This window comes from Paramormyrops kingsleyae, chromosome 8 (assembly GCF_048594095.1).
Source record: "Paramormyrops kingsleyae isolate MSU_618 chromosome 8, PKINGS_0.4, whole genome shotgun sequence".
Classification (NCBI taxonomy): domain Eukaryota; kingdom Metazoa; phylum Chordata; class Actinopteri; order Osteoglossiformes; family Mormyridae; genus Paramormyrops; species Paramormyrops kingsleyae.
Window position 1 is genome coordinate 31053178 of NC_132804.1, and position 25267 is coordinate 31078444.

Sequence of the window (25267 nt, forward strand, 5' to 3'; positions counted from 1 at the left end):
ATGGAAAAATGGGCAAGGTCTTTAGTTTTAAAGTGCTTTAGGTGTATATGCTCATGTATGTGTGAAATAATCTCTTAATGCAGCTGGATAAACAACGGAATTACATTTATGTTTCATAGTAGGTATATGTTTGTTCAGCTACCTCGCTAGGACACCCAGTATATAACTCATTTATTTATTTTATCAAACTGCAGCCTGGTATTACTCTGTTTATCACTAATGAAGGGCTTCTTCCTTGCTTTAAGGATCTTCAGTCCTGCCTCTAGGAGCCTGATACGAACTGTCCTAGCAGCGCACTTCACACCTGCACTTAATGTTTCCTCCATCTCTGCCATTAGAAAGTCGCTTCACACTCTACCCGGCTGGTTTTTGGTTGTTCCCAGTGTCTCTTGCTTCACCTTATTCTTGTGTACTGCTCTTAGAAATTTTGAAGCTGGAAGCAACCTGCTGCTCAGCGTAACCTTCTTCCAGCAGAACCACGATTAAATATGCAGATTTGCTTAAAAACAAAGTGGTCTCTTATTTTTTTCCAGAGCTCTATATGCATTAATATAGTTGGGAAAACAAATTAAGTTTTCTTAAGGACTATTTATGTCTTTATTATTCAAAAAAGTATACCAACCGTCTGTTCCTTTTTAAATGTACAATCGTTCTGTACGATCATTTTAATTTTAATATAAATTCTTTAAATAGTTTTAAAATACACTTAAGCTTGAAGAAGCAGCTCATCGTACATCGTTACACACCAAAGTTAGAATACTGTAATTACGTATGAAGCTACTCATTTTTAAAAATTACTTTAATCGAAAAATCCCATTTGTCTGTTCATCTTGCTGCAGGTCTGACACATTTTTAAAATATATTAATCTGTGGGGAGGTCCAGCGTTGACATCCAGCCACAGGAACCCGTGCAAATACAGCCAGTCCGTTTTTTTTTTTTGCGTTGATCCGAGCCGGTTCCTCTCTTATTTGGGAGAAATCGGACATTAATTTGCGGATTAAAAAAATAACGCGAGAGTTTGCAACTTGCTCCCAGTGTAGTTACAGTGTCAGAGGTAAGAAGGGGGACCGCGCATGACCCGGCGAGCGGCTCTGCGCGGCGCTCCGGAGCTCGGAGGCTCCGCTCCGAAATGGCCGAATACCCCGCAGGTAAGCTCGGCCGCCCTCCCCGGCCGCTCTCCTGGCTACGGCTCCTTTCACTCCGCCACGGCTGCCGAAAATCGTCGCCCCAAATATGTTTTCCTCGCTTTCCCTTTAGCTGGAGCGCAGGGATATTTTTACCCCTCCTTCATAATAATAAGTCGCCATTTTGCTCCATTGCCTTATAAAAAGGCTCTTGAATTTAATTCAATGTTTTAGATCCCGAGAGTGATCCCTCTTCTGTCTCAGCGGTTTCTCCTTCTTTTAAAAATATATTTTCGTGGTGTTGACAGTTTAGGCGGTTAAAGAAAGCTAGCCCTAGTTTCCGTGGTATTTAAAGCAGAGCCGCTGAAAAGGTGAAGGTGCTCAGGTAATGTCATTTAGTGACGCGCGCCTGCCGGTCTCGCGGCGCAGGGTGCGAGCGCGAAAAATCGATAACAATAATAAGAACGACAACAGCAAAAAAAAAATATAAAATCATAATCATGAAAGGATGACGATGTATTCTATAATAATGAAAGGAGCGTGATGAGCGCGGGGTCGCGTGCTTCCGTCCTCGCACAGCATGCCAGGTGTGACGAAGACCTGACAGCTCGAGGCACTCGGCCAAGCCCTGCTCGCCCACCCGGCTCCACGTGGGCGAACCCGCTCTGCGCGCCCACCCGCTCGCGCCTACTGCTCCGGCGTCCCAGGTAGGTGTGGCCTCCCTCCCGCAGCAAAGACACGCTTTCATAGCACTGGCATCTCTGAACCGTTACATGTAAAAGAAGGACCGCTACATGTCACCTACGAGGCTGCATATTTGCATGCACCATTTTAATGTGCCCATAGAGTGTGGTTCTGCATTAGTACCATCTGGGGATATCAGTTGCCATTGTGAAATGACTCACTTCATGAGTATATGTGTGTCTAAACAGACACACAAAATAAGGTCTTAGACCCCCAAAAGCTCGGTACCTCCTATTCTACAGTCTTGTAGCCAAAGGAAAGTCAAAACCAACACATATAAAGCTTCTTCCCAGCTCCTAGTGTTCTTTATGGCATAAATGCTACACCAACAGCTGCCCTATGTCATGATTTAAAAATCTGAAAAAATGTAAAAATGAGACGCAGTGAAATGGCCTCCATCTTGGCAGGTACAGATGGGTTTCCTCTTTTTCCTATTTGACAGATTGGTCGTCGAGGACTGACAGGATCCACTGTAAGGTATGTGAGGTATGCCTTTGACACAGCTTGGTTTGACCCATCTGCTAGATCCAACGAGAATCATAAAGAACAAGACTGGATCAGAGCAGGGCTATGGGGCTAAGGCAGACAGCAACAAAATCCAGGACATTAAGCTGCACCATTAACCAGAGAATGAAAATCATGAGCAACACAAATTACAAGCTCAGAAATCCGCAACACTGAGGCTGAGAAGACAAACAGCACGAAACCCCAGCTTGAATCCAAGGGTAGACAGAGTGACATTACTGTTGGGCCCCTGAGCAAAGGCCCTTAACTTGCTATTGCTCCAGGGACTGTCTGACCCTGCTTTCTCAATTGTACGTCACTTTGGATGAAAGTGTCTACTAAATAAATACAAATATAAATGTAAGTGTTAATGTATTGCTAGATGAGCTGCAGGTGTGAATGATCAGGGAGTGAAGGTGTGTAGCATGGGCATGGCCTTGGAGGCCCCTGGCGTCTGCAGCGGGTGGTCTGTGAGGCTGCGTCTGTGTCCTCAGTGACGGGCATGCTGGGGGGCGGCCGGCCAGGGGGGCGCACCCGCATGAGCCCAGCGGCAGGTGACAGGAGGCCAGGGCTGGAGCACAGTAAGGAGGGTGAGTTTGCCTTCATGCCTTTGCATATTCTGCATATCCTGCCTCGGCACCATGTCCTTAAACCGAGTGCAGTGCATTTTACAGTGCCTTATGCGATGGACTGTACAGCATATGCATGCAATGTGACATACCAATATACTTCATTATTGTTGTTACAGTCTGTTACTAATCAGCATACTCTGTTACTGTTTTTACTGTCTTGCTGATAGCAGTATAATTTATTACTGTTTTTAAGGTCTGTTACTGATAGCAGTATGCTTTATTACTGGTTTTATTCTCTATTTTGGATATCTGTATATTTTAGTACTGTTTTTACTGTTTATTATTGATATCAGTAGATGTTAGGTGACCGGTCTGTGTGAGTGTCCCACAGCGAGGTGACCGGTCTGTGTGTGTGTCCCGCAGCGAGGACAGTGAAGTGACCGGTCTGTGTGTGTGTGTCCCACAGCGAGGTGACTGGTGTGTGTGAGTGTCCTGCAGCGAGGACAGTGAGGTGACTGGTCTTCGTGAGTGTCCCACAGTGAGGTGACCGGTCTGTGTGAGTGTCCCACAGCGAGGACAGTGAGGTGACCGGTCTTCGTGAGTGTCCCACAGCGAGGTGACCGGTCTGTGTGAGTGTCCCACAGTGAGGTGACCGGTCTGTGTGAGTGTCCCACAGCGAGGTGACCAGTCTGTGTGAGTGTCCTGCAGCGAGGACAGTGACGTGACCGGTCTGTGTGAGTGTCCCACAGTGAGGTGACCGGTCTGTGTGAGTGTCCCACAGTGAGGTGACCGGTCTGTGTGAGTGTCCTGCAGCGAGGACAGTGAGGTGACCGGTCTGTGTGAGTGTCCCACAGTGAGGTGACCGGTCTGTGTGAGTGTCCCACAGTGAGGTGACCGGTCTGTGTGAGTGTCCCACAGTGAGGTGACCGGTCTGTGTGAGTGTCCTGCAGCGAGGACAGTGAGGTGACCGGTCTGTGTGAGTGTCCCGCAGCGAGGTGACCGGTCTGTGTGAGTGTCCCACAGTGAGGTGACCGGTCTGTGTGAGTGTCCCGCAGCGAGGTGACCGGTCTGTGTGAGTGTCCCACAGTGAGGTGACCGGTCTGTGTGAGTGTCCCACAGCGAGGTGACCGGTCTGTGTGAGTGTCCCACAGTGAGGTGACCGGTCTTCGTGAGTGTCCCGCAGCGAAGACAGTGTGCTGACCGGTCTGTGTCAGTGTCCCGCAGCGAGGACTGTGAAGTGACCGGTCTGTGTGTGTGTGTCCCACAGCGAGGTGACCGGTCTGTGTGAGTGTCCCACAGTGAGGTGACCGGTCTGTGTGAGTGTCCTGCAGCGAAGACAGTGTGGTGACCGGTCTGTGTGAGTGTCCCGCAGCGAGGTGACCGGTCTGTGTGAGTGTCCCGCAGCGAGGTGACCGGTCTGTGTGAGTGTCCCGCAGCGAGGTGACCGGTCTTTGTGAGTGTCCTGCAGTGAGGACAGTGAGGTGACTGGATTTGTGAGTATCCCACAATGATGATGGCGAGGTGACCGGTCTGTTTGAGTGTCCCGCAGTGATGAAGGCAAGGTGACTAGTCTATGTGAGTGTCCTGCAGCGAGGTGATCGGTCTGTGTGAGTGTCCTGCAGCGAGGTGACCGGTCTGTGTCAGTGTCCCGCAGCGAGGTGATCGGTCTGTGTCAGTGTCCCGCAGCGAGGTGATCGGTCTGTGTGAGTGTCCTGTAGTGATTATGGCAAGGTGACTGCTCTGTGTGATTATTCCGCAGTGAGGTGACCAGTTTGTGTGAGTGTCCCGCAGTGAGTACAGTGAGGTGACCTGTCCATGTGAGTTAATGGCAGCAAGGTGAACTGGTCCCTGAGGTTTCTAGGGGATCATTGTTTGATTTTAAACATGTTCCATAAACAGACTGTAATATGTAATAATGATCAAGAGAGCAGCATTGCAGAGGGTAACACCCATGGATGTATTCAAAGAGTCACTAAGTAAACAGGCTTCTTTCAGAAGACCCTTGTCATTACAATTAACCATGGCGGTTTTAGCTTTATGCTCAGACCCTGCTCAGCATAACATCACCAGCTTGGGGGGGGGCTCTGTGCATTTATGTAGCCTGTTTTTCGTGCTGGGTTGCCGTTGGCAGTAGCCAGTGGATAGAATTGTCCTCTTAGCTACCAGGTTAGGACTTCTCGTCCCTGCCCTGTGTTTCCTGGGAGAGGCTCCAGACCCATCGTGATCCTGTACTTGATCGGTAGTTTTATCATGGGTGGATTTTTTTATTTATGCCAGTGACAATCCTCAAAACAAGACATCTATATCACAGTGCCAGTCGTCACTTTGTATGCAAAACAGCTTAAAGGTTTGCTAGTGGAGAAGATGGTGGGTGATCAGTAGATGGTGGGTGATCTTTCATGTGAGGTCAGAGACAGACAGACAGTCATGCATTTTTATTGATCCCTGTGGAAATTCACTTTCCTACAGCAGCAGAAGAACAGAAATACAAATACAGCTTGCAAAAGTCAGGACTTTTATACAGACAATAAACGTGGTACAAACAAACAGATATATGTGCATAAATATATAAGCGAGTGGTCTACATGCGTAAATGTAGTGAAATAGTGGTGTTTAAATGCTGTCCTGGCCTGTGTTATGGCTGGGGGTGGGGCAGGTACCTTGGCAGGAGACATTGCAGTACTTGATGGAAGCAGGCAGAAACAATCCCCAGCAGCACTTATTGTAATACGCTGGTGGGATGTGCCAATAGCTAAAGGCAGATGGACAGAATTGTTCACAATGTTCTTGAACAATGTCATGACTGTGCATGGTGTGGGGGCTGAGGCCTTTCAAGACCAAGTGCACTGTGGGGGGTGTGACCTGTCATGACCATGCACAGTGTGGGGGATATGGCCTGACATGATAATGTGCGGTGTGGCGGGTGTCGTCTGTCACGACCGTGAGCGGTGTGTGGGCTGTGGCCTGTCACGACCATGAGCGATGTGTGGGCTGTGGCCTGTCACGACCATGAGCGATGTGTGGGCTGTGGTCTGTCACGACCATGAGCGATGTGTGGGCTGTGGTCTGTCACGAACATGACCGATGTGTGGGCTGTGGTCTGTCACGAACATGAGCGATGTGTGGGCTGTGGTCTGTCACGAACATGAGCGGTGTGTGGGCTGTGGTCTGTCACGAACATGAGCGGTGTGTGGGCTGTGGTCTGTCACGACCATGAGCGGTGTGTGGGCTGTGGTCTGTCACGACCATGAGCGGTGTGTGGGCTGTGGTCTGTCACGAACATGAGCGATGTGTGGGCTGTGGTCTGTCACGACCATGAGCGGTGTGTGGGCTGTGGTCTGTCACGACCATGAGCGATGTGTGGGCTGTGGTCTGTCACGACCATGAGCGGTGTGTGGGCTGTGGTCTGTCACGACCATGAGCGGTGTGTGGGCTGTGGTCTGTCACGACCATGAGCGGTGTGTGGGCTGTGGTCTGTCACGACCAGGAGCGGTGTGTGGGCTGTGGTCTGTCACGACCATGAACGGTGTGTGGGCTGTGGCCTGTCACGACCATGAGCGGTGTGTGGGCTGTGGTCTGTCACGACCATGAGCGGTGTGTGGGCTGTGGTCTGTCACGACCAGGAGCGGTGTGTGGGCTGTGGTCTGTCACGACCATGAGCGGTGTGTGGGCTGTGGTCTGTCACGACCATGAACGGTGTGTGGGCTGTGGTCTGTCACTACCATGAGCGGTGTGTGGGCTGTGGCCTGTCACGACCATGAGCGGTGTGTGGGCTGTGGTCTGTCTCGATCGAGTGCGGTGTGGTGGATGTGGCCTGTCACGACCATGAGTGGTGTGGAGGGGCACACTGCCTGGCTCATAGCTGCCAACCTGCTGCTTCCAGGTGTCAGCTGGGTTTCTTGTAAGTTTTCACAGGTGCCTCTTCTGAATTTCACTAAATATAGTCCCGTTTCACGGTACAGTTATTTATAAAATTCAGTATGAGTATATCTGTAAATACATATGTATGTGAGGTGACAACTGACATAAATATATGTGTTTGTGTTAAGGACAGAGCGACAGGTAGCCTGCGTTTCAGTGTGTGCTTGAGCACAGGGACCGAAGCTAATATTACTGCCATCGCAACATGGCCACATAAACAGTCCCCACGCTTGAGTATTGCTGCTCTCTGAGGACTGAATTTCACAGTATGAGCACAAATTCAGTTTAAGAAGAAGAAAACACTAAATACATCAGAGATGGGCTGGTACTGGGAGGAAGAGTAAGAGGATGGGAGGATGAGAAAGGGGGTGTGAGGAGGAGTAAGGAAGAGAGTGGAAGAGTAGGTGAGAAGGAAAGCAAGGTTGAGTGAGCGTATGGATGTGCAAGGGGGAGTCAAAGTGCAGCGAGGAAAAGTGAGAAGGTGTGAGGACGAGTAAGGAAGAGTGAAGAAGAGTAAGGAGGTATTCAAACTAGTGATGCACCGATCCAGACCTATTTGTCGGATCGGGTATCGGCCATGCGTGACCGATCCACGTCCTATACTTACTTAGTTTTTGACAATCTCTAGAAAGATAGCTCCTACAGTATTTCGTGTTAAATCTATTTGAACAATCAATCGCACGACAGCTCTTTCCCATTTTACATGTGTTTTTTTGCGGCATACAAATCGAACGCTATCGCTGCCCCTCAGTCTTTTTTGCTACTCAGTGGGCGTGAGTACAGTGACTTCCGCCTGCTGTGATGTCACGCGCATACCCTTCGCAGTACGAGGAGCGTAAGATAAAAGACGTGACGATTTTATGCTTTTAACAGAAACCAGTAGCATAGCGATTTGCAGTCTTTGTAAAATAAAGTTTTGAGAGGTGGGAATAGCGTTTAATGGACAATACCATTTAACAAAGCGCACGCAACTGTGCAAGACAAAAAAAAAAGCAATGGATGATTTGGGAGTCGCTAACTATGACTGTCTTGCGAACTCGCTGCAGCTTGTGATACACGAGGGGCTGCCATCGCAACAAAGTGTAACTGAGCTGACACCAATGGGAGAAAAATTGTGTTAAAATTTTATGCATTCGCCACTTGTGTATACTAGCTTTGAAGATATTCATACTGAACTGCAAATGCCTCAAAAACGCTTAAAACTAGACGTACAAACGAGGTGGAACAGTACGTTATGTATGTTTGTAGCCTAATTAAATTTTTTTGTCATTTTTTCCATCTGTATTTACTAGCTTAAAAAATTAATATATAAAGTATAACAAAGTAAAAAGCTTTTCTGTCGGAATCTGTATCGGTATCGGCAGTTGTGGATTGGAGTCGGATTGGAACTGAAAAAATGTGGATCGGCCCATCCCTAATTCAAATGTATGAGGAGCTGTCACTCACTCAGTGTTCTGCTCCTTTTACCCAGGTCCCTGTGAGGAGGCCATGGACGGCAGGTGTGGAGAGCGACCTCGGCCTGGGAGCCAGGAGCTGAGACCTGTCCCAGTAGGTGACCCACAGTGGCTCTTCTCAGTCTAGCCTGTGCTGTCCTTTGCCTCAGCAAAAGCATTGTTTTTTCAACGGCTTTGTGTGTGTGTGTGTGTGTGTGTGTGTGTGTGTGTCCCTCCCTCCTCCCCGACACAGGGGGCCATGCTGTCTCAGTGGAGGGAGCGATTTCGCAGCCAGGCTCGAGTGCGCTGCCCTCGCCCTGGCTGCTGTCTCGACTTTCCCAGCCTCTATGGCCTCAAGTACCACTACCAGCGCTGTCAGGGGGTAAGTGCTACCCCCGGGGCCGGCTAAGGCTGCGAGGGGGTAAGGGCTGGGGCTGGGGCTGGGGCTGGGGCCAGCTGGAGCTAACAGAGGGTAAGGGCCGTGGCTCGGGTCAGAGTGCTGCCAAGGAGTAAGGGCTGCGGCCAGGGCAGGAGAGTGCTGCCGGGGATAAGGGCCCCGGCCAGTGCTGCCGGGGGTAAGGGCCCCGGCCAGTGCTGCCGGGGGTAAGGGCCCCGGCCAGTGCTGCCGGGGGTAAGGGCCCCGGCCAGTGCTGCCGGGGGTAAGGGCCCACGCTGCCAAGGGGTAAGAGCTGAAGCGAGAGTCGGAGAGCCATGTTCGGCACGAGGTGCTCACGTTCATGTGTGCTGTGCCGCAGGTGCCGCCAGCAGAGCGCCAGAGTCACCACTGCCCACACTGCAAGGGCGTCTTCTCCACGGAGGCTCGCCTGAGGAAGCACCTGGCCTGGAGCCACCCTGGCTGGGCCCTCCGCGCACCAGCACGGCTCAGGTTCGGGGCACCAGAGCTTTCACCCACCAGGAAAACCAGTGGGAAAAGGTACCAGAATTCCATCTGCTGTGGCACAGCAGTAGGGCAGCTAACAGACTGGGGCTTTAGTATGAGCAGGTGTTTCCTTCTTGAGAACTGCCATTTATAATGATAAGGAATGGAACATCCATAGGTTCACCTTCGTAACATCCGAGGAGAGGCTCATCGCTGCTGTACCATTGAATGGGCTGTCTGCCTTTACTCCCTAAGTATAATGAGGCAGGGTTAATTTAATTACCTTCCCCACCACAGGCCCACAAAATCCCCAAACCCCATCCCTGGGGTCCCGAAGGTTTTGAAGGCCCAGCACACAGCCCACCCAGCCCAGAATGGCGAGAGAGTGCCCCAGACCCAGCCGAGCAGCAGCAGCTCTTCTGACAGCTCGTCCTGGACCTCTGCCAGCAGTGGGAGCGAGAGTGACAGTCCCTCCCCGCTTCTGCAGGAGGCAGAGGAGCATGAGGAGGCAGAGGAGGAGGAGAAGGATCTGGAGAGATCGAGGCATAGTAAGAGCACAGTCCCAGGAGCGGAAAGGGGAGGAGACCACAGCCTTGGGTCGTACACGGTTTAGGTCACAGAGGCTCAGAGCTGACGTTAAACACACTCTCAGTGCTTACCACCAGGGCGGCACTGTGGTCACAGTAAACAGGGTTAGGCTTACAAGGGCGACCCCACAGCAGTGGGCTGACACACATGAAGTGACTGGCTGCCGTGCAGCTGAGCGGGCCTCCCCTATGGCCAGGCACACAGAGTGGGTGGGTTGTGGGGGGCCGTCTGCATCTGGACGCCATCTGAGACACTCATTGTCCTGCATCTTCTTTGCTTTTTGTCTTCTACTTGAGCCAGGAAGGAAACAAAAAACTCCCAAGAAGTTCACTGGGGATCAGCCGTCCATATCTGGCACCTTTGGCCTGAAAGGTGATCCGTCTTCAAATGTCCCCATAATATGATTAAAAACCTGTTGTTTTGTCCGTGTTTTCAGTCTGCACCGCAGGAAACTTAATTTAATAACAATCTCTGAATCTGTGCTATCAAAAAACTAAAAATGCCGAAGTGTTCGGTTACTTATGGTTAAGGTTAGGGCTTGGTAGGGGTTATGGTTGACATTGTTGGGACTAGGGTTTTTCCCCAAAGAATTGAATGGAAAGTCACAACAATGATAGGAATATCTTAACTTTGTGTGTGTCTGTTTTCGTGTGTTTAAATGCAGGGCTGACCCAGTCGGAGGACAGACCGAAGGGCCGGGGGGCAGGAGCTGACTGGAACGGCTTCACCCAAGGCTGCATGAGGAAGACCCCCCCCGCCTCCCACCCTGGTAAGCTAGCCCATAGACAGGGGCAGACCTGCATTTCTACGGCAGTGCCACGTCCCCTTGGGTCATAGCGTCCCTCCTCAGGGGAGCAGAGTTCCCGTCCCGCGACCTGCTCATTGCACACAAGCTTCCTTTAGCACAGAGACCTCTGTACCTGAGCCACACAGCTGTGCTAGAGGCGGTCAGTGTCTCACAGGATGCTCAACGAGAGTGTGGTTTAAATAGTCTCACGTCTGAAATAACTGCACAGAAAATGGTTTCCTCTCTGCACCAACAGTGCTCCAGTTATACTAACCTGGGACTGTTAACGAAAAACCTGCATCGTGGGCGCAGGAATGGGTGAGCCTGTGCTGACCTCAGATAAATACCTGACCCATTCGTTGTCCTTTTGTTACTTTTAAGCGATAATGTAATTAATTGTAATTTCAGACTTCCGGTAAGGTGACTCATACCTAGGTAATCTCAAGTGATGCGGCTTGCGTTTTCTTAGTGTTGTAGCCCTTTCCTCCTGGTATTCCGAGCTTCCCCAGCAGTAAAAAGGCATGTAGTTATGCTAACTGGCATTTCCACATTGCCCAGAGTGTGTTGCTGTGTGTGTACACACACTGTCATCCCATCCAGGGTGTCCCCTCCCTTTTGCCCTGTGCTGCCCGGGATAAACCGCAGCCCCCCTGAGACCCTGACCAGGATAAGTGGTTGGTAGATGGATGTATTTCCTATTTTGGCTTCACTGGCTATGGCCTGTTCCTCATTTACTGTCTTTTTCCAGTCAGTTACTGTGATCCTCAACAGGCAGCTCAGCAGGCAGGAAACCAACTGAGAATTAAGTGCATTTTTCACTCCGGGTGAAGAGCTCAGTAACCCAACACCACTCCTGCCTTTTGCATGAAGCTGTGATGCAGCCAGGCATGTTCAAACCTCCATAGGCCAGCTGGGGAAGCTCTCTGAAACATCCTTCAATGTTCATGCACACTTAACTTTAAACTTCTCGTACATTCCGGCAGAAGTCCTCCCAAATAGTTCTCCTGTGGGTGTAGGGATCATACCCAGACTGTCCCTGGTTTTCTGGGGCAGCTTGTTCTTGTGTGGAAGGTGCACTCTGATGGGGCGAATGCCCCAGAAACAAGCAGGCTGTTATATCTGGGAGTTGAGCCCACCTGGATAATAGTGTCTATTGATTGACGGTCAATGGTCGCTGCAGTTGCCTAACTGGTCATCTACCCCACAGAGCATCCTGATGGCCGGGGGTGGCCCACCTTGATCGAACGGTCCAGGGGTCCCGTCAGGAGGCCCTTACCAGCCCTCCCGAGACGCACAGAGGTCTGCCAGAAGGTAACCACTCCCTCATGCTACCAGTGCTGGCTGTCTGACAGTACACACATAGTCACATCAGCATTGCATGACCATTGTTGTGTAGCAAAGCCACAGACGACTAATTATCTTATTGGTAGCAAGAAAAATGATGCTGCATCGTTCCTGATCACATCTTTTCTCTGTGCCTAAGATCCACTCAAGCCTAACATTGTTATGCACCGCTATTAACCTTGTCATGCTCTTAAAGTATTCCACTGAAGTGCTACATGATCATTTTAGCTCAGTTTTTACCCATTTAGATATTATCCACTTGAAGCACTTGATGTTACTGTCTAGTAACTTAACCACTATGCCATCTATTGGTTATTACATTATTACCCAATTATTGCATATTGCACTGCTTGGAAACCTCAGAAACTACAGTACAGTCCTTCCCCTAGGGACACCCCCATGTGGTGGGGCTTTAACCCCTACCTCTCCCGCAGCTCCAGGATGCTCTCAGTTGTTCTCAGTGCCGGAGGCAGTTTTGTTCCAGGGCTGGGCTGGAGTTCCATACCGCCGTGGAGCACAGTGACAAGGTAACTAGCCAGCAGTTGTGTGAGATCCATTTTAAATGTAACATTTATTTAGGAGGTGGATTTTGTCCACAGCAACAAACAGTAAGGTACATAATACTTCAAAAGTATTGTAATAGTAATACAATTCATCAAGTCATTCAAATCAGCACATCATGAAGGTTAGGTTCCTAAATGCAAAATAGAAGAGCATCCATTTTTGTCAAGGAAGCACAACCAGTGAATGGACAATGCAGATGAGGCAGGTCAGTGGTTAGATGAGTTGTTCCCAGAAAGGTTTCCTTGAAAGCTAAGAGGGAGACTGCTGACCAGATTTGGATGAGTAGCTCATTCTACCATTGATGAACCACTTATTTTCACATGGTGGAGGGATCACCAAGTGTCATTCGCCTACTGACAGAAGAAGGTTAGACAGGATGTCACTACAGCACACAAGAAAAGAAAGAAAAGACTTGTGTACTCAGCCAGAGCCAGAGGGTGTCTTGAGGAAGAGAAAAACGATAAGACTGATCGGTACTCAGCCAGAACCAGAGCATGATTTGTTTCCTGCCATTTCCGCTGAGCCATCCTGGGCTTTGTTCATAAACATCCCTGGAGAGCCAGGTGTGAGGGTAACGAGCGTGCCGGCCAGCAGGAGGTAGGACTGAGCGTGTCAAGGTATGAGGTTACGGTAGATCCGAATACATGAATGACATCTTGTGCTTCAAGAACTGGTCCAGGGAGGGAAGAGCTGAGGAGACCAAGACAGAGAAGTAAGTAGGGAAGAGGAATCAAAGGTTATGGTAGAAGGGGATGCAAGGAAGGGGTGACAGATAGAACAGAGAGAGGGTGAATTGAATAAAGTAGTGATCAGAGACATGTGAAGGGGTGACAAGTCAGTTGTCTGTGGTTCAGTAATGTCATGATGCGGTCTAGTTTATTTCTGGCCAAGTGAGTCAGTGGAGTAGAGAACTGGCTGGAGAGGTTAATAAGGTCATGAGCATAAGGAATCAGCAACTTGTGGTGTATCAAAATGGATGTTGAGGTCACCAAGGATGACCAGTTGATGGCCTGTGGTCCAGTGATGTGTCAGGCTGAGGTCCAGTTCATTTCTGATCCACTGAGTCAGTGCAGTACAGAACTGGCTCAAGCCAGATTATGTCAGGAGGGTGTGGAAGTCGGCAGCCTGTGGTCTACCACGATGAATGTCGATGAAGTTAGCAATAGTGAATAGTGGTGTACCAGCATCATATCAGATAAAACTTTGTTTATCCAGAGGGAAATTGTTGTGCCAAAGCATTGCTCTCACTGTGCTGAAATATACCAAGAATAAAGAGTACTATGCAATAGAAGAATACAGTTCTTCGACAATGTTGCCTAGTGTGCCTGCTTGATGATGAATGATAACAATTTACCATTCAGCAGTTAGTGATAGTTATTGCGTGGTACTTAAATGCCGAGAGAAAGTAGGTGTGAAAGTCCCAGCTCTTAGAGATTACCAAACCTCTCTACCCTTCCCCACCAAGTCCAGTTGAGAATGTTGGAAAAGAAGTTGTTGGTGAACAGAGTATCTAGAGTTCAGGATTCTGTGACAGTCAGGATGTGGGATTATTAGTGAATGGCCGAGTGCAAAGAAGATGTCAGCTCTGTTGGCTGCAGACTGACTGTTCCAAATTCCCACGGTGAAGGAGGTGACAAAGGATTTCCGAACCAGGCATAGATTGTCAAGATTGTAATTCCTCCTGAGAATAAAGCCAGAGCAGCATTTGGAGTGGACAGCAGGAACATAATGGAAGCACAGTGAAGGGGATAGATGGGAAAGAAGCCACTTAGCTTCTCACAGAAACATAAAGGGAAGGGTGTAGAGTCAGCTAGAAACAAAAGCCAAGCTCAGCTTGCCGCAAATTCCTCAACCAAAACTCCTAAGTTCCTTGACTGACTTTCATAAATTAGTGCCAAATGGGGAAGCCAACTGCTTATCTGTCCTTTTGGATGTTAAGGTGTGTAGATGCTGCCCCGGTCAGGCACTTGGTCACCAGAACTCTTTCTAAGTCACTTCTCAGATCACTCTGCCTTTTTTGTTAATCAAGTCCAAAGTAATGCTTCTTGCTGTCGGTGTGTTTTATCAACTTCTTGACCTTCAGCATCACTGCCCTTGCTAACCACTGATCTGTCTGATTTTAGGTAATATGTTCAACAGTCTGATATAATTTAATGTGTCTGTTATTCCATGATAGCATTTTTATAAGTGTTTGGTGCAGAGCTCATCAAATGTCATCCATCTCCATCACCAGAATCGATGTGGCAGAGAAGTAGAGGAGGTCAAGGTGCCGGTCTTCCAGTGCCAGCACTGTGGCAAAAACTATAGGTCCAAAGCCGGCCGAGATTACCACCTGCGATCAGCACATGCCACTGCGACCACTAGTGCTGCCATGGTGAGCAAGCCTTAGGCCATATTCTCACCCCTGTTTATCTGTGGCAAGGCTGGAGAAGGGGTTTCTGGGAAAGAAGGGACTCTATATTGAGCAGCCAAGGAAATGGCCAGATAAAATAGAGTCTCCTGGATACCAGCATATCCAATACTGTGACTATGTTTGCTTAAGTAAGTGACGCCAGTTCTCTATCTGTAGTTGTAAATCCTGGAAAGGGAGGAAGGATTTATTATAGATGTTTGACCTTCTAGGTATAGACTTGACTGGACAGGTGGCACTCATTGTGCAAAATTTGGTTTTATCAAATGCATTTTAGAAGCAGGGATGTTTTGTTTATGCTTGTTTATCGACTGTGTAGTTTGTAATGCATATTCATGGCCTACAGAGCTGTGGCTGTTTTTCTTGCTTCCCCCCACCCTGTTTGTGCCTTGGACTCGGTCCATGGTTCTGCTGGCTCCCCCAACTCTGCCGAGCAGGGCCCGAAGAGGCAGCAGCCGAACGAGGGCCGCGAAAAAGGGGAGAACCTGGATGATGGGGGGAGTGAGAAGGAGGAGCAGATGGAGGAGGAAGTCGAGGAGGAAGAGCATCGAGATGACAGCAGTACGGAGGAAGAGGAACAGCAAGAGCCGGGAGACACCAAGAGGGAGGGTCGGTGCGAACGAATGCCGACTGAGGAAGAGGAGCAGGCGACAAGACTCATGTCAACAGAGGAAGAGGGGCAGCCCGAGCATGTGCTGACCATGGAAGAGGGGCGGCCGGAGGTGACGGAGGAGGACTTTGGGAGGACACCCAGTGGAAGGGTGCGGCGACGATCCGCCCAGGTGGCCGTGTTCCACCTGCAGGAAATTGCAGAAGATGAGCTGGCCAGTGACTGGGGAGGACGACGGCATCGGAGGGATGACCTCGTCCCCGACAGCAGGAAGGTGAGACCCCTGCACACTCGTGCACAAACACATACAGCCACACACGTAGACACTAATGCACAAACATGCAGGCACTCATGCACGAACACATACAGGCACACACGCTTACGCACAAACACATACAGACATATACAGACCCACAAGCACATATACACTCATGCACTAACACATGAGGGCACACGCTCACACACAAACATATAAAAGTACACACACACTCATGCACCGACACATACAAGCACATGCAAATCCTCAAGCATCAACAGAATCAGGCACCCATGCGCATATACTCACACAACAAACATACAGGAACTCATGCACAAACACATAAAGGCAAACAGGCACAACCATGTACAGACACACATGCGCACACTCACGCAGAAACACACACATGCAAACACACACATACATTCACGCAGAAAAACACACAGGCATACCTGCACACGCATGAACGCACACACAAAGACACCCACACACTCCTACCCTGGTGGGACGTGAGTCTGTCCTGAGAGGGGACCATAAAGTCCCATGTGTGGCGTCTGTCCCAGCTCAACTACACCCGTCCACGACCTCTGACCCTCAGCCCCGGGACGGTGGAAAGGTGGAGGATGGAGCTGAAAGAGAAGGGCTTCATCTGCTGTCCTAACACCGTAAGACGACTCCTTTTTTCATCCGTACACTGTGGCCTTGAGCCCTCACCTGCCCACATGCTTCAGCACAGACCGTCCCCTGCTGCTGCACTCTGCTGTTTGCCTTGCAGGGCTGCGAGGCCGTCTACACGAGTGCGGCCGGCCTGAAGGCCCACTTGGCAGGCTGCGAGAAGGTACTCCGGCACGGGCCGTCTGACCTATGAATGTGTGGGGCTGTGTGTGGCTAACGGAGGCTGTGCTTCCTACGTCTGGCAGGGAGGTGGCTCCGCAGGGAAGTACACCTGCTTGCTGTGCCAGAAGGAGTTCGGTTCAGAGAGCGGCGTAAAGTACCACATTGGGAAGACGCACTCTCAGGTAAGGCCTGGCTGCTGGCTGCTAAGATTCAGGGAAGACCCAGATTTTCAAAGCCCGGCTCTCAAATAAAGACTAATAAGTGGACCAATTCTCAGGTGAGATGGTGTAAAACAGCTCCGTGCAGCTGCATGGCTCTAAGTGAGACCAGCAGTGGTCCGCTCTCCTTGGTGGTAGATCCCACTTTCACCACTGGCTTTTTCTTTGCCTCCAAACTATTGCCTGGGAGCAGAACTGGTTCCGCAGCACTAACCACCCAGGCCCCAGCAGCGGGAGCAAAGGTTCACAGAATGGCCTGAAGGGGGCGTCGGAGAGCAGCGCAACAGTGAAGAAGAGGGGCCGCAAGCCCAAGGAACGACCACCAGATGGCAGTGACGAGTCGGAAGCTGGGGCCTGCTCGGTCAGAGACTGAAACGTTCTGATACCCTGGCTGTTACAAGCTGCGTCAGCAGAGCTTCAGCAGAGAGTGTCAGCTTTGTCCAAAACAGACCTGCAGAGAGGAGGGGGGCTCCTATCCCCCAATGACTCGTACAACAGCAGGCGTATAGACAGTGAGCATTACAAGCTATTTTCACTCGAACTTTAAAATATCAGGTAAAGATACCAGGTTTTCCCCAGAAGTTGATAGATTTTTTTTTTCTTTTTTTACTTTTTATTGCCAACAAAGTAATTACATTGGGCATGGGGGTGTTGTGGGTGCGTGAAAAAAAGTATATTTTAAGCCCATAGTATTTCTGAGGGCCAGCTATCTGTGCTGTGTTAACTTCACTTTGTGACTGTAATGGTAAGCTAGGCCCTGCTTGCTAAGCTGGCGGTGCTGTTTCAGCCCTGGCCACTGGGGGCGCCGGTCTAAAAGGTTGCTTTTTTTGTCCTTTTGCTGAAATTCAAAATGACTAGTGTCAGCTGAACTTTGCTGTAGATATATAAACTGACCGTATACCCGTAGGTCTGTAGACCGTGTATATGTCTATATAGGCAGATGTGTGAGACCCCCAGATTCCAATTCTATTTTTAAGCGATTCAGTTCTTAAGTTGTTAGCATCATTGCAGTTTATGCAATGTAAGTAATAATCAGATGTGTCGTTTTACGTTGTGTTTTAGAGGTTTTTCAATCTAAATGCTGTTCTCTTTGCACAGAGTACTAAACTATTACTTGTGATAATCAGATTTGTATTGACATATGCGTAGCATTCTAAGCTGTTGGTATTTTTTCCTGTCATTTGTTGGAGGTTAAGACTGGGATGTTCTTAATGGATGGCAGTTATTTTGGATCATTGTGTCCAGAGATTGTTTAGCACAGAGGGCAGCAGTGCAATATTTCCACAGGAGCTGGGTACAGTGTGGCTGCCAGCGTTCAGCAGAATGTCCTTCTGTGGCTTTATTGTCTGATTACTATTTTTTGTTGGTTTTCATTTCTGCTTTGGTGCAGAAAACGCACAGTGTTGGAAGTGCCTGATCGGGAGACGCTGAATTGCTTCGGGCTGAGATCATGATGGGGATGGGACTCCGTTGTTCTGCACTCCCTCATCTGTTGTGGTGGGGGCTTTTGTTGGGGGGTCAGCCCCGGTACCGGTAAACACATATTCGGATAGAACAGTTCAGTCGTTTCTGGTTTTTTCCAATGACTCCAGATGGGTCACGCTCGCCGACATCATATCACACGGTGGCGAGTGCTTGATGTCATCTTGGAGAAGCTGATAAAGCACTAAGTTTTGGAATTAGAATTTTGGACCCACACTGTACTGTGTAAGAAATGCTGCCCTAGCATTTGGAAAGTAGAAATGCAAAATATTCAACACTAGCCGAAACATACACGCACACAAATTACATTAATCATGCATGCTCTCTGAGTCCCCAAAAATGGTTCTTAAATAAGTACCAAGAGTGATGTCAGTGTGGCATGAAGAGATGTGGTTCTTGCACTTTAAAATACCCCCTCTTCTTCCATGCATTTTTGCAGATTCCTTAACTGCTATAGGGCATCAGAACAGGACTGGTATCTGTCATAGTGTTAACAGAAAGGCATCTAATAGAACGAGCGAATGACAGATTTTTAACAAGTTGGACCTGTTTCAGCATGAGCTTCCAGGTAGCTGCTTTAGGCAGCTGCTGTTTTAATGTTCTCATCATTTGACCCTCCACTCGAAACACCTTGCACATTAAGAGCGTACTTAGTAGCCCTGTTGTATTTATTCTGATCATCGTAGTTAGAGATCTGATAATCCATGAGGTCCTGAGGGCAGGAACAGCAGATACGATGCACTCGCTCGGATGCGTAGCAGTTTATTTCCAAATCGCAAAGCAATACTCAGAGTCTAAGTCCGGTATAGGGGTTTTGTCAGAGATCCAGAATCATAATCATACAATATATGCAAGAGTCGTGCACAGAGTAACCAAGAAGTAAAAGCAGTGCTTAAACCACAACTCAGAGATGAGACTTTGCATTCTAGCTTAGGTTATAAGGGTACCCTGGGTTGTGTTACAGCACAGGTACAAACCATGAGAGATATGGTACATCTCTTTCAGTATTTGGGAAAAGGTGATTGTTGACAATTCTTTGTCCGTGAATGAGAAGTTTCTGAGGATGTGATCGAACCCCCTCAATGGGAAGCTGCCGATTTCAGAAGATTCAGTTAAATTCAATTAAATTTTATTTGTATAATGCACTTTCACGACATTACATTGTTTCACAGCGCTGTTATTCCTGCCCAGTGCCACCAGAGACCAAGCCAGAGGCAGCAGTGGCAAGGAAAAACTCCCTAGAAGGAAGAAGCCTTGGGTAGAACCAGACTGAAAGGGGGGAGCCCATCCTCCTTGGGCCATCAGAGGAAGTCAAATTTAAAAAGTCCCGATTTATACACTGCAGACTATTGAAATCGGGGTGTAAATGCGGAAGATCCAGTGAAGTTATGGATGCTGATGTCAGGGCAGGCAGGTAATGGCAGGATGAGCGGTGCTGGAGGCCAGGCAGGAAATACATCACAGGCAGGACGGAAGTATGTCTCAGGAAGACGGGGTGTCACCGGCAGCAGGGCAGGGGGGATGTCTTGATTTTTGGGTCTCCAGGCAGCACACCTGAGAACGGATGGGGGAAAAACAAAGTACAGTAGCCAAAGTAGAGGAGACTAGAGAAAAATAGTGCAACCAGTTAGGTGAGTGCAATATGTAAGCTCCGGCAGATGTGGCTATGGCGGCGTAAGTGAGGGAGCGGCAGGTGGGAACGCAGGCATGGGGAGTCCCTGAAATGTCAGCACTCCCGATTCCACAAAGGGGTGTGAAGCTAGAGTGACAGACTGACAGTTCAGTTCATCCAAAGCCAATGGTACTGATTCCCACCCAGCTCTACACCTCACACTGTAGGTTTAACTGGGAGTGAACAGTTAGCTAGGGTCCCTATAAGCTAGACTAAACAAGTTTTTAGTCTAGAATTGAATATTGAGAGTGAGCCTGAATCTTGCACATCCACTGGGAAACTATCCCACAGCTGCAGAGCACTATAAGAGAAGACCCTGCAGCCTGCCATAGCACTTTCTGCTCTATGTACTAATAGATATCCTGCTTCTTGAGATCGAAGCAGGTGAGGAGGGTTGTAAGAGCCCAGTAGATATCGAAGATATTCTGGCACAAGGCCACTCAGTGCATTATAAGTTCATAGCAGTATTTTGTAATTAATCTGACATTTAACTGGAAGAATACTGTCTGCACCTGGGCCACCCATGAGAATGAGGGACCAGGCAGTCTGGGTGGGCACAATGGACATTCTTAATGGAGTGATCCATAATGTCCTCTGCCAGAACCCAAGAATTCCCTTCGGTTATTGGCCTATCCAGTCCACCACGTGGAAATGCTGGTAGTCCAAAAGCACTTGGACAGGATATGCAGGACCTTCATCCAGAATTAGAGGTGGTGGAACCTGGGGGTTAGGAATCTGTGTCTGTCTGGAAGGTTATGGGCTCAAATCCCATGGCTGGCAAAGTAATCCTATCACCATTGGGCCCATGAGCAAGGCTTTTAACCCCATTTGCTACCGGAACCCTGGCTGACCTTACTGACACTCTGCTAATGTCCCTTTCATGTCACTTGTATGTCGCTTTGGAAAAAGCATCCGATAAATGTGTAGAAGAGGAATGTGGTACCTTAGAAAACTAATCACAGTCACCGGAATGACTGTTGAATCATGTCAGCTGGAAAGATCTGTAACAACGATGCGTGACCAGAGCTGGTTGGGCACAGCCAAGGGTTCAGGGGGGCCTGGGGGCAGCTGACGACCACAGTCAGGACAGTCTTTACAAGCTGAGGTAGATCTTGATACAGCGACGGATTCAGAACTTGCTCTTGGTAAGTGACGACATATGCAAGATACCTGGGTGTCCAGAGTTGTAGTAGAGGAAGCTGTACTGCTGGGCTGTAAGTGCGTGTTTGTGGTATTTGATTCATTAATTCCCACCATTTTGAAGCTACCTGTACAATGCATGTGATGGGAATATAGTGTCTGGAGTGTCGTGAGCCTATGAAGAGTCATTGAGGGGAGATGATGCATCAGCCTTTGCGTTCATAGATCCTTGCTTATAAAGAAGGATAAACCAAAAAATAACTGACTAACAGGGACCAGCATGCCTGACTAGGGTTCCAGCTCTTAGATGTTCCAAAGTGTTCTATATTTTAATGATTGGTAAAGATGAGGAAAGAACGTTGCGTCTTCCAGCCAATGTCTCAGCCCTTTGAAGGCCACCTACAGCTGACCGTTCCCGATTCCTAATATCTTAACTCCTTTCTACTAGCTTTCTGGAGAAGAAGATACATGTATATAATTTAGGCAGTTCACGTTGTCTTCTGAAAAGAACGGTCTGAGGCATCCACCTCTACAGTAAAAGGCACGGAAGGGTCTGGATGTAATAGAAGTAGTGGCATGTCAGATGTTCACTTCCCCAGAACTAAGGTTTGCTTCTCCATTGGTTGTACATGGATCCATATTGGAGCAAAAGTCCTAAATGGCTGTAGAAATTTGTGATTCCCAAAAACCTCTTAATTCTCTTTATTATAAATGGTATAGGCTAGGTGATCCCAATTTCTGGATGTCTGCAGGCCAGCTTACATTATACACAATTTGCTGAGCAGTGGGGTCATTCATGATAGCATTTGTATAACATTTTCATGTATCATGGTTTTATTTTTTTTCCAATACAGGATGATCCCATAACATATGGGGTGGCAGGAAGCCCAATGAAATACTTCTGCTAGCTGGGGGGTCAGTATGGATGAACCTTTCACTGCTTCCCCCTGCTTCCATTTGTACACTTTGAATATTTATCACATATCCAAGGAAGCTGGTTTCTATTGTATGACATTCACATTTCTTACGATCCAAGAGCTTCTGCAAAACGTCCATATGTATCCTACATGGCTCTTGTAATCTGAGGAGTAGATCAGGATATTGTAAATATCCATAATAAATCCTTCATGTAGAATGTGATTAATGAAGTCTTGATGCCCTTTGCAGGTGCAAAACAGTGAAATATTTAGCTTCCCTTAACTGCTGCAGGAGTCAGAGGTAGAGGGTAGCAAATCTTGAGGTCATTCAGAGTACTATAGTAAATGGCCATATACCCCCAGTAACAAAAAGCTGGCCATGACAGATGAAGCTGATGGGCAGGTGAGTCCTTGACTCAAAGCTTCCGGTATGTTTTGTTCCATAGCTTTAGCTTTAGGAATTTACAAAGGTTGGATACGAGCCCTAGGGGAAGTGGCTACAGACCTGTGAGCAGTGAAGCCATTAATGTAATCCACAGAAAGCGCCCGCAAAGCGACACCTATCTTGGGTCAGCCGTATTTATGTGTTCGGGCTGATGGTGGTGCTGGCTCACCTCTGCCTACCTGGGATCCAGCCGTCTGTGTGCTTGATGTATTACTTCTGTCCTTGACATACTCCACTTTGCGGTCCCATTTTGTTCTTATAAAAAAATAATTGCTTGGTCAATTTTGTGCAATGGCAGAAGGCTGCATGAGAATCGGGACGTGGTTTTTACATTGAAATAGTTTTCCGAAGCCTTTCAGGAATCAAGGTAAAGTCTGGGCTCGACCCCAGAGCCAAGCAGCACAAGGAGGGTCAGGCACTGGTGCGTTTACGTAACGTTTGCTCACCTTGTGCATCCAGCTTTGTTTCCAGCTAACTTGCATGTTTATTTGTTTTAACAAAAATAATTTGTCTTTTGAGTGGATTGCAGATTATGTACTAAATTGATTCTACGATGCTTTTTCATACCCACAGCATCTTTAATACTTTACTACCGATGGTCTGTTTTTAACAGGTATCAACTATATATCTGTATTGTTATTTTGCTGGGGTTTTTAACCAAACGCTGCATTTTTTTGTAACAATGTCATGTGGTGTGCTGTTTCTGTGAGAGAACAGATGTGCATAGTGTACATGTAGTCCATCCAAGTACTCAGCAGAAATGGCCTGACAGCCTCGCAGCCTGTCGAATGTATACTTCCTGTTAAAATAAGCTCAATCCTTCCGAGAACCAGTGAGATGCTGCGTCTTTCGTTATAGGTTTTCTTGTCTTCAGTTCTTTTGGTTGATCCTCAAGCCAGCATCCAGCTGAGCAACATCTGAGGCTGGGGACTGGGGTGTTTTCACGGTTCCAAAAGGGTGTTTTGTTTCTGGAGAAGATTTTAAGAAGTACATGCTATAGTCTAAAAAGTTTAATGTGTGAGAAAAATATTCCGTGTGAATTTTGAGTGTAGGAAGTTTACAGGGTCTCACTTTGAAGAGCCCTAAATGTGACTTTCGTAACGCCTTCATAAGCGATGCATCTCGGCTTTGATAAGCGTGACAACAGTGACGTCCTCGGCGAGGTTGCTAAGTAACATGCTTCCCCAAGGGCCCTGTGCGAGACCTCCACCGTGCTCTCATGTGCAACATGTCAGACGCAACACGCAAGCTGTGAAGGTGTTATGAAGGTCTTTTGGTGGGCTCTGGGTGGTGCTGTTTACATTAATAAGCTGAAAGCGTCATTGTGATCTGACTCGCGGCCGACGGCTTGGAAAGGTGAGGGGAGGCACTGTGCCGTGGTTCAAGGTGTACTGTTGAAGTTTGACGTTGCATTACCCATGCAATGTTACCCTTCATACGATGAATAAATGAAGTTGAATAAATGGTGTGGAGCTTTCATTGACCTACCTACACCAGCATTATGTGCATGTTTGAGCACACTAGGAGACGCCTAGCATCTACCCTCCAACCCGCACCTCACCCTTCTGCTGTGACCAGGTGTCAACACCATTCGTCTCCTTTGGCTGCGATTGCGGTTTTCGGGAAGGTTTGACTGATACGCATAATGGTGAGAATGACTCCTGCGAAAATAAGCGAAACCAACAGTGAGGGGGTTTGGAAGATCAGGGGGCTCTGATTGTGGGACCAGCCGATAATCTCAGGGATCAACTGGAGATCTTGGCTGTTAGAGTGTCTCCCACAGGCCTGGGCTCTTCGGCTGGCGTTTGCTGATTGGGCTTCTGGGCCCTGCGACCTGATGCCAGGTAAGTCTGCTCAAACTGTCTGTGCCGTCCTGGGTTACGATGCCAAAAACCTTCCAGGTGAAATACAACGTAAGCAGCTTTTGCAAAGGATTTCTTTAATGTAATTAGAGGAAATGAAAACAGGTACAGGATACAGTAGGTTTATAAATAAACATCAGAGTGAGGCTCCGAATGGCCACTACTGTTTCGCCTGAGGTACAGGATCCTTCATTATTATCCATCTTGTTCATACAAATGCTTGAGCACGTCGTTTCATCCAGTGATTTAATGCAACAAGAACAGTGCAGAAGATGCAAACCCCAGCGAGGTCATGAGCGTACTTGGATATCATTACACAAAAGGTTGCCATTACAGGATGCTCAGGGGCAGACTGGGAATCCAAGGTCGAGAAAAAGACCCTCAAGGGGCAAAAGAAGCGTGAATAAACACAAGAAAGCAGCTGGAAAAGTGGTGGGGATATGCAAGGGGCTGAATAGGGCACCCTGAGCTTGGCCTCTGTGTGGCAGCGGTATGATAAATGAGGTAAAGAAGCTGCAGAATGAGTGGGTGATGTCACCTTAAAGAGAGTGTGGGGGGGACACAGATACAGAGAATCCTCCCGTCTTAATCACTGGCTACTAAGGGAGAATGCTAGTCATTGCTTAAAATCCTGAGGGGATAGATCGGGTGAAACCAGTGCTAGTACAAGAACGCTAGCAGATCAGGACAGGTTTAAACCAGAACATGGAGCATGGTGAGGGCTGAGTCAGCACTGCTTCCATTCTAAGAACATGCAGCTTGTGCAGAGGGCGACCCCGACATCGACCACATGACCTCAAATTTCTCCTGCTGCTTATATACTTTGCATCATGCTAAGATGCCCCTCTAACTGGAAGATTTTTCTTCCCTTGCAACCTATGGGGTTTTTCACGTCTTTCTGCTTCAAAGCCCTCAGTGTTGCTTCCCTGGACTCAGCTTCATTGGACACTGCAGTC

The 25267-nt window shown here is 48.4% G+C and overlaps 1 protein-coding gene across 4 annotated transcripts; it reads left to right on the top strand.

Annotated features, from left to right (window-relative positions):
• The first annotated feature begins 1006 nt into the window (after positions 1-1006).
• On the top strand, positions 1007-23912 carry LOC111835916 (zinc finger protein 512B-like). 4 transcript variants are annotated; one of them, XM_023796702.2, is made up of 18 exons: positions 1008-1149; positions 1705-1832; positions 2277-2346; positions 2868-2963; positions 8338-8414; positions 8553-8681; positions 9055-9233; positions 9477-9727; positions 10068-10139; positions 10432-10536; positions 11762-11865; positions 12333-12425; positions 14696-14836; positions 15310-15756; positions 16302-16403; positions 16514-16576; positions 16659-16757; positions 16987-23912. In XM_023796702.2, the coding sequence occupies exons 4-18, from the start codon at positions 2876-2878 to the stop codon at positions 17164-17166; spliced, it is 2130 nt and encodes a 709-aa protein (XP_023652470.1). In that variant the 5' UTR covers positions 1008-1149; positions 1705-1832; positions 2277-2346; positions 2868-2875; the 3' UTR covers positions 17167-23912. The 4 variants fall into 4 exon arrangements, 3 of the variants coding, with proteins under 3 accessions (XP_023652470.1, XP_023652471.1, XP_023652469.1); XM_023796703.2 differs by having other exon boundaries at positions 2312-2355; XM_023796701.2 differs by having other exon boundaries at positions 2312-2346.
• Positions 23913-25267: the final 1355 nt, after the last annotated feature.

Excerpts from the sequence above, each read along its gene's own strand:
- LOC111835916 (XM_023796702.2), top strand. The coding sequence starts at position 2,876 with ATGCTGGGGGGCGGCCGGCCAGGGGGGCGCACCCGCATGAGCCCAGCG. Across the intron at positions 8,415-8,552 it reads AGGAGCTGAGACCTGTCCCA|GGGGCCATGCTGTCTCAGTG; the intron begins GTAGGTGACCCA and ends TCCCCGACACAG. Across the intron at positions 15,757-16,301 it reads TCGTCCCCGACAGCAGGAAG|CTCAACTACACCCGTCCACG; the intron begins GTGAGACCCCTG and ends CGTCTGTCCCAG.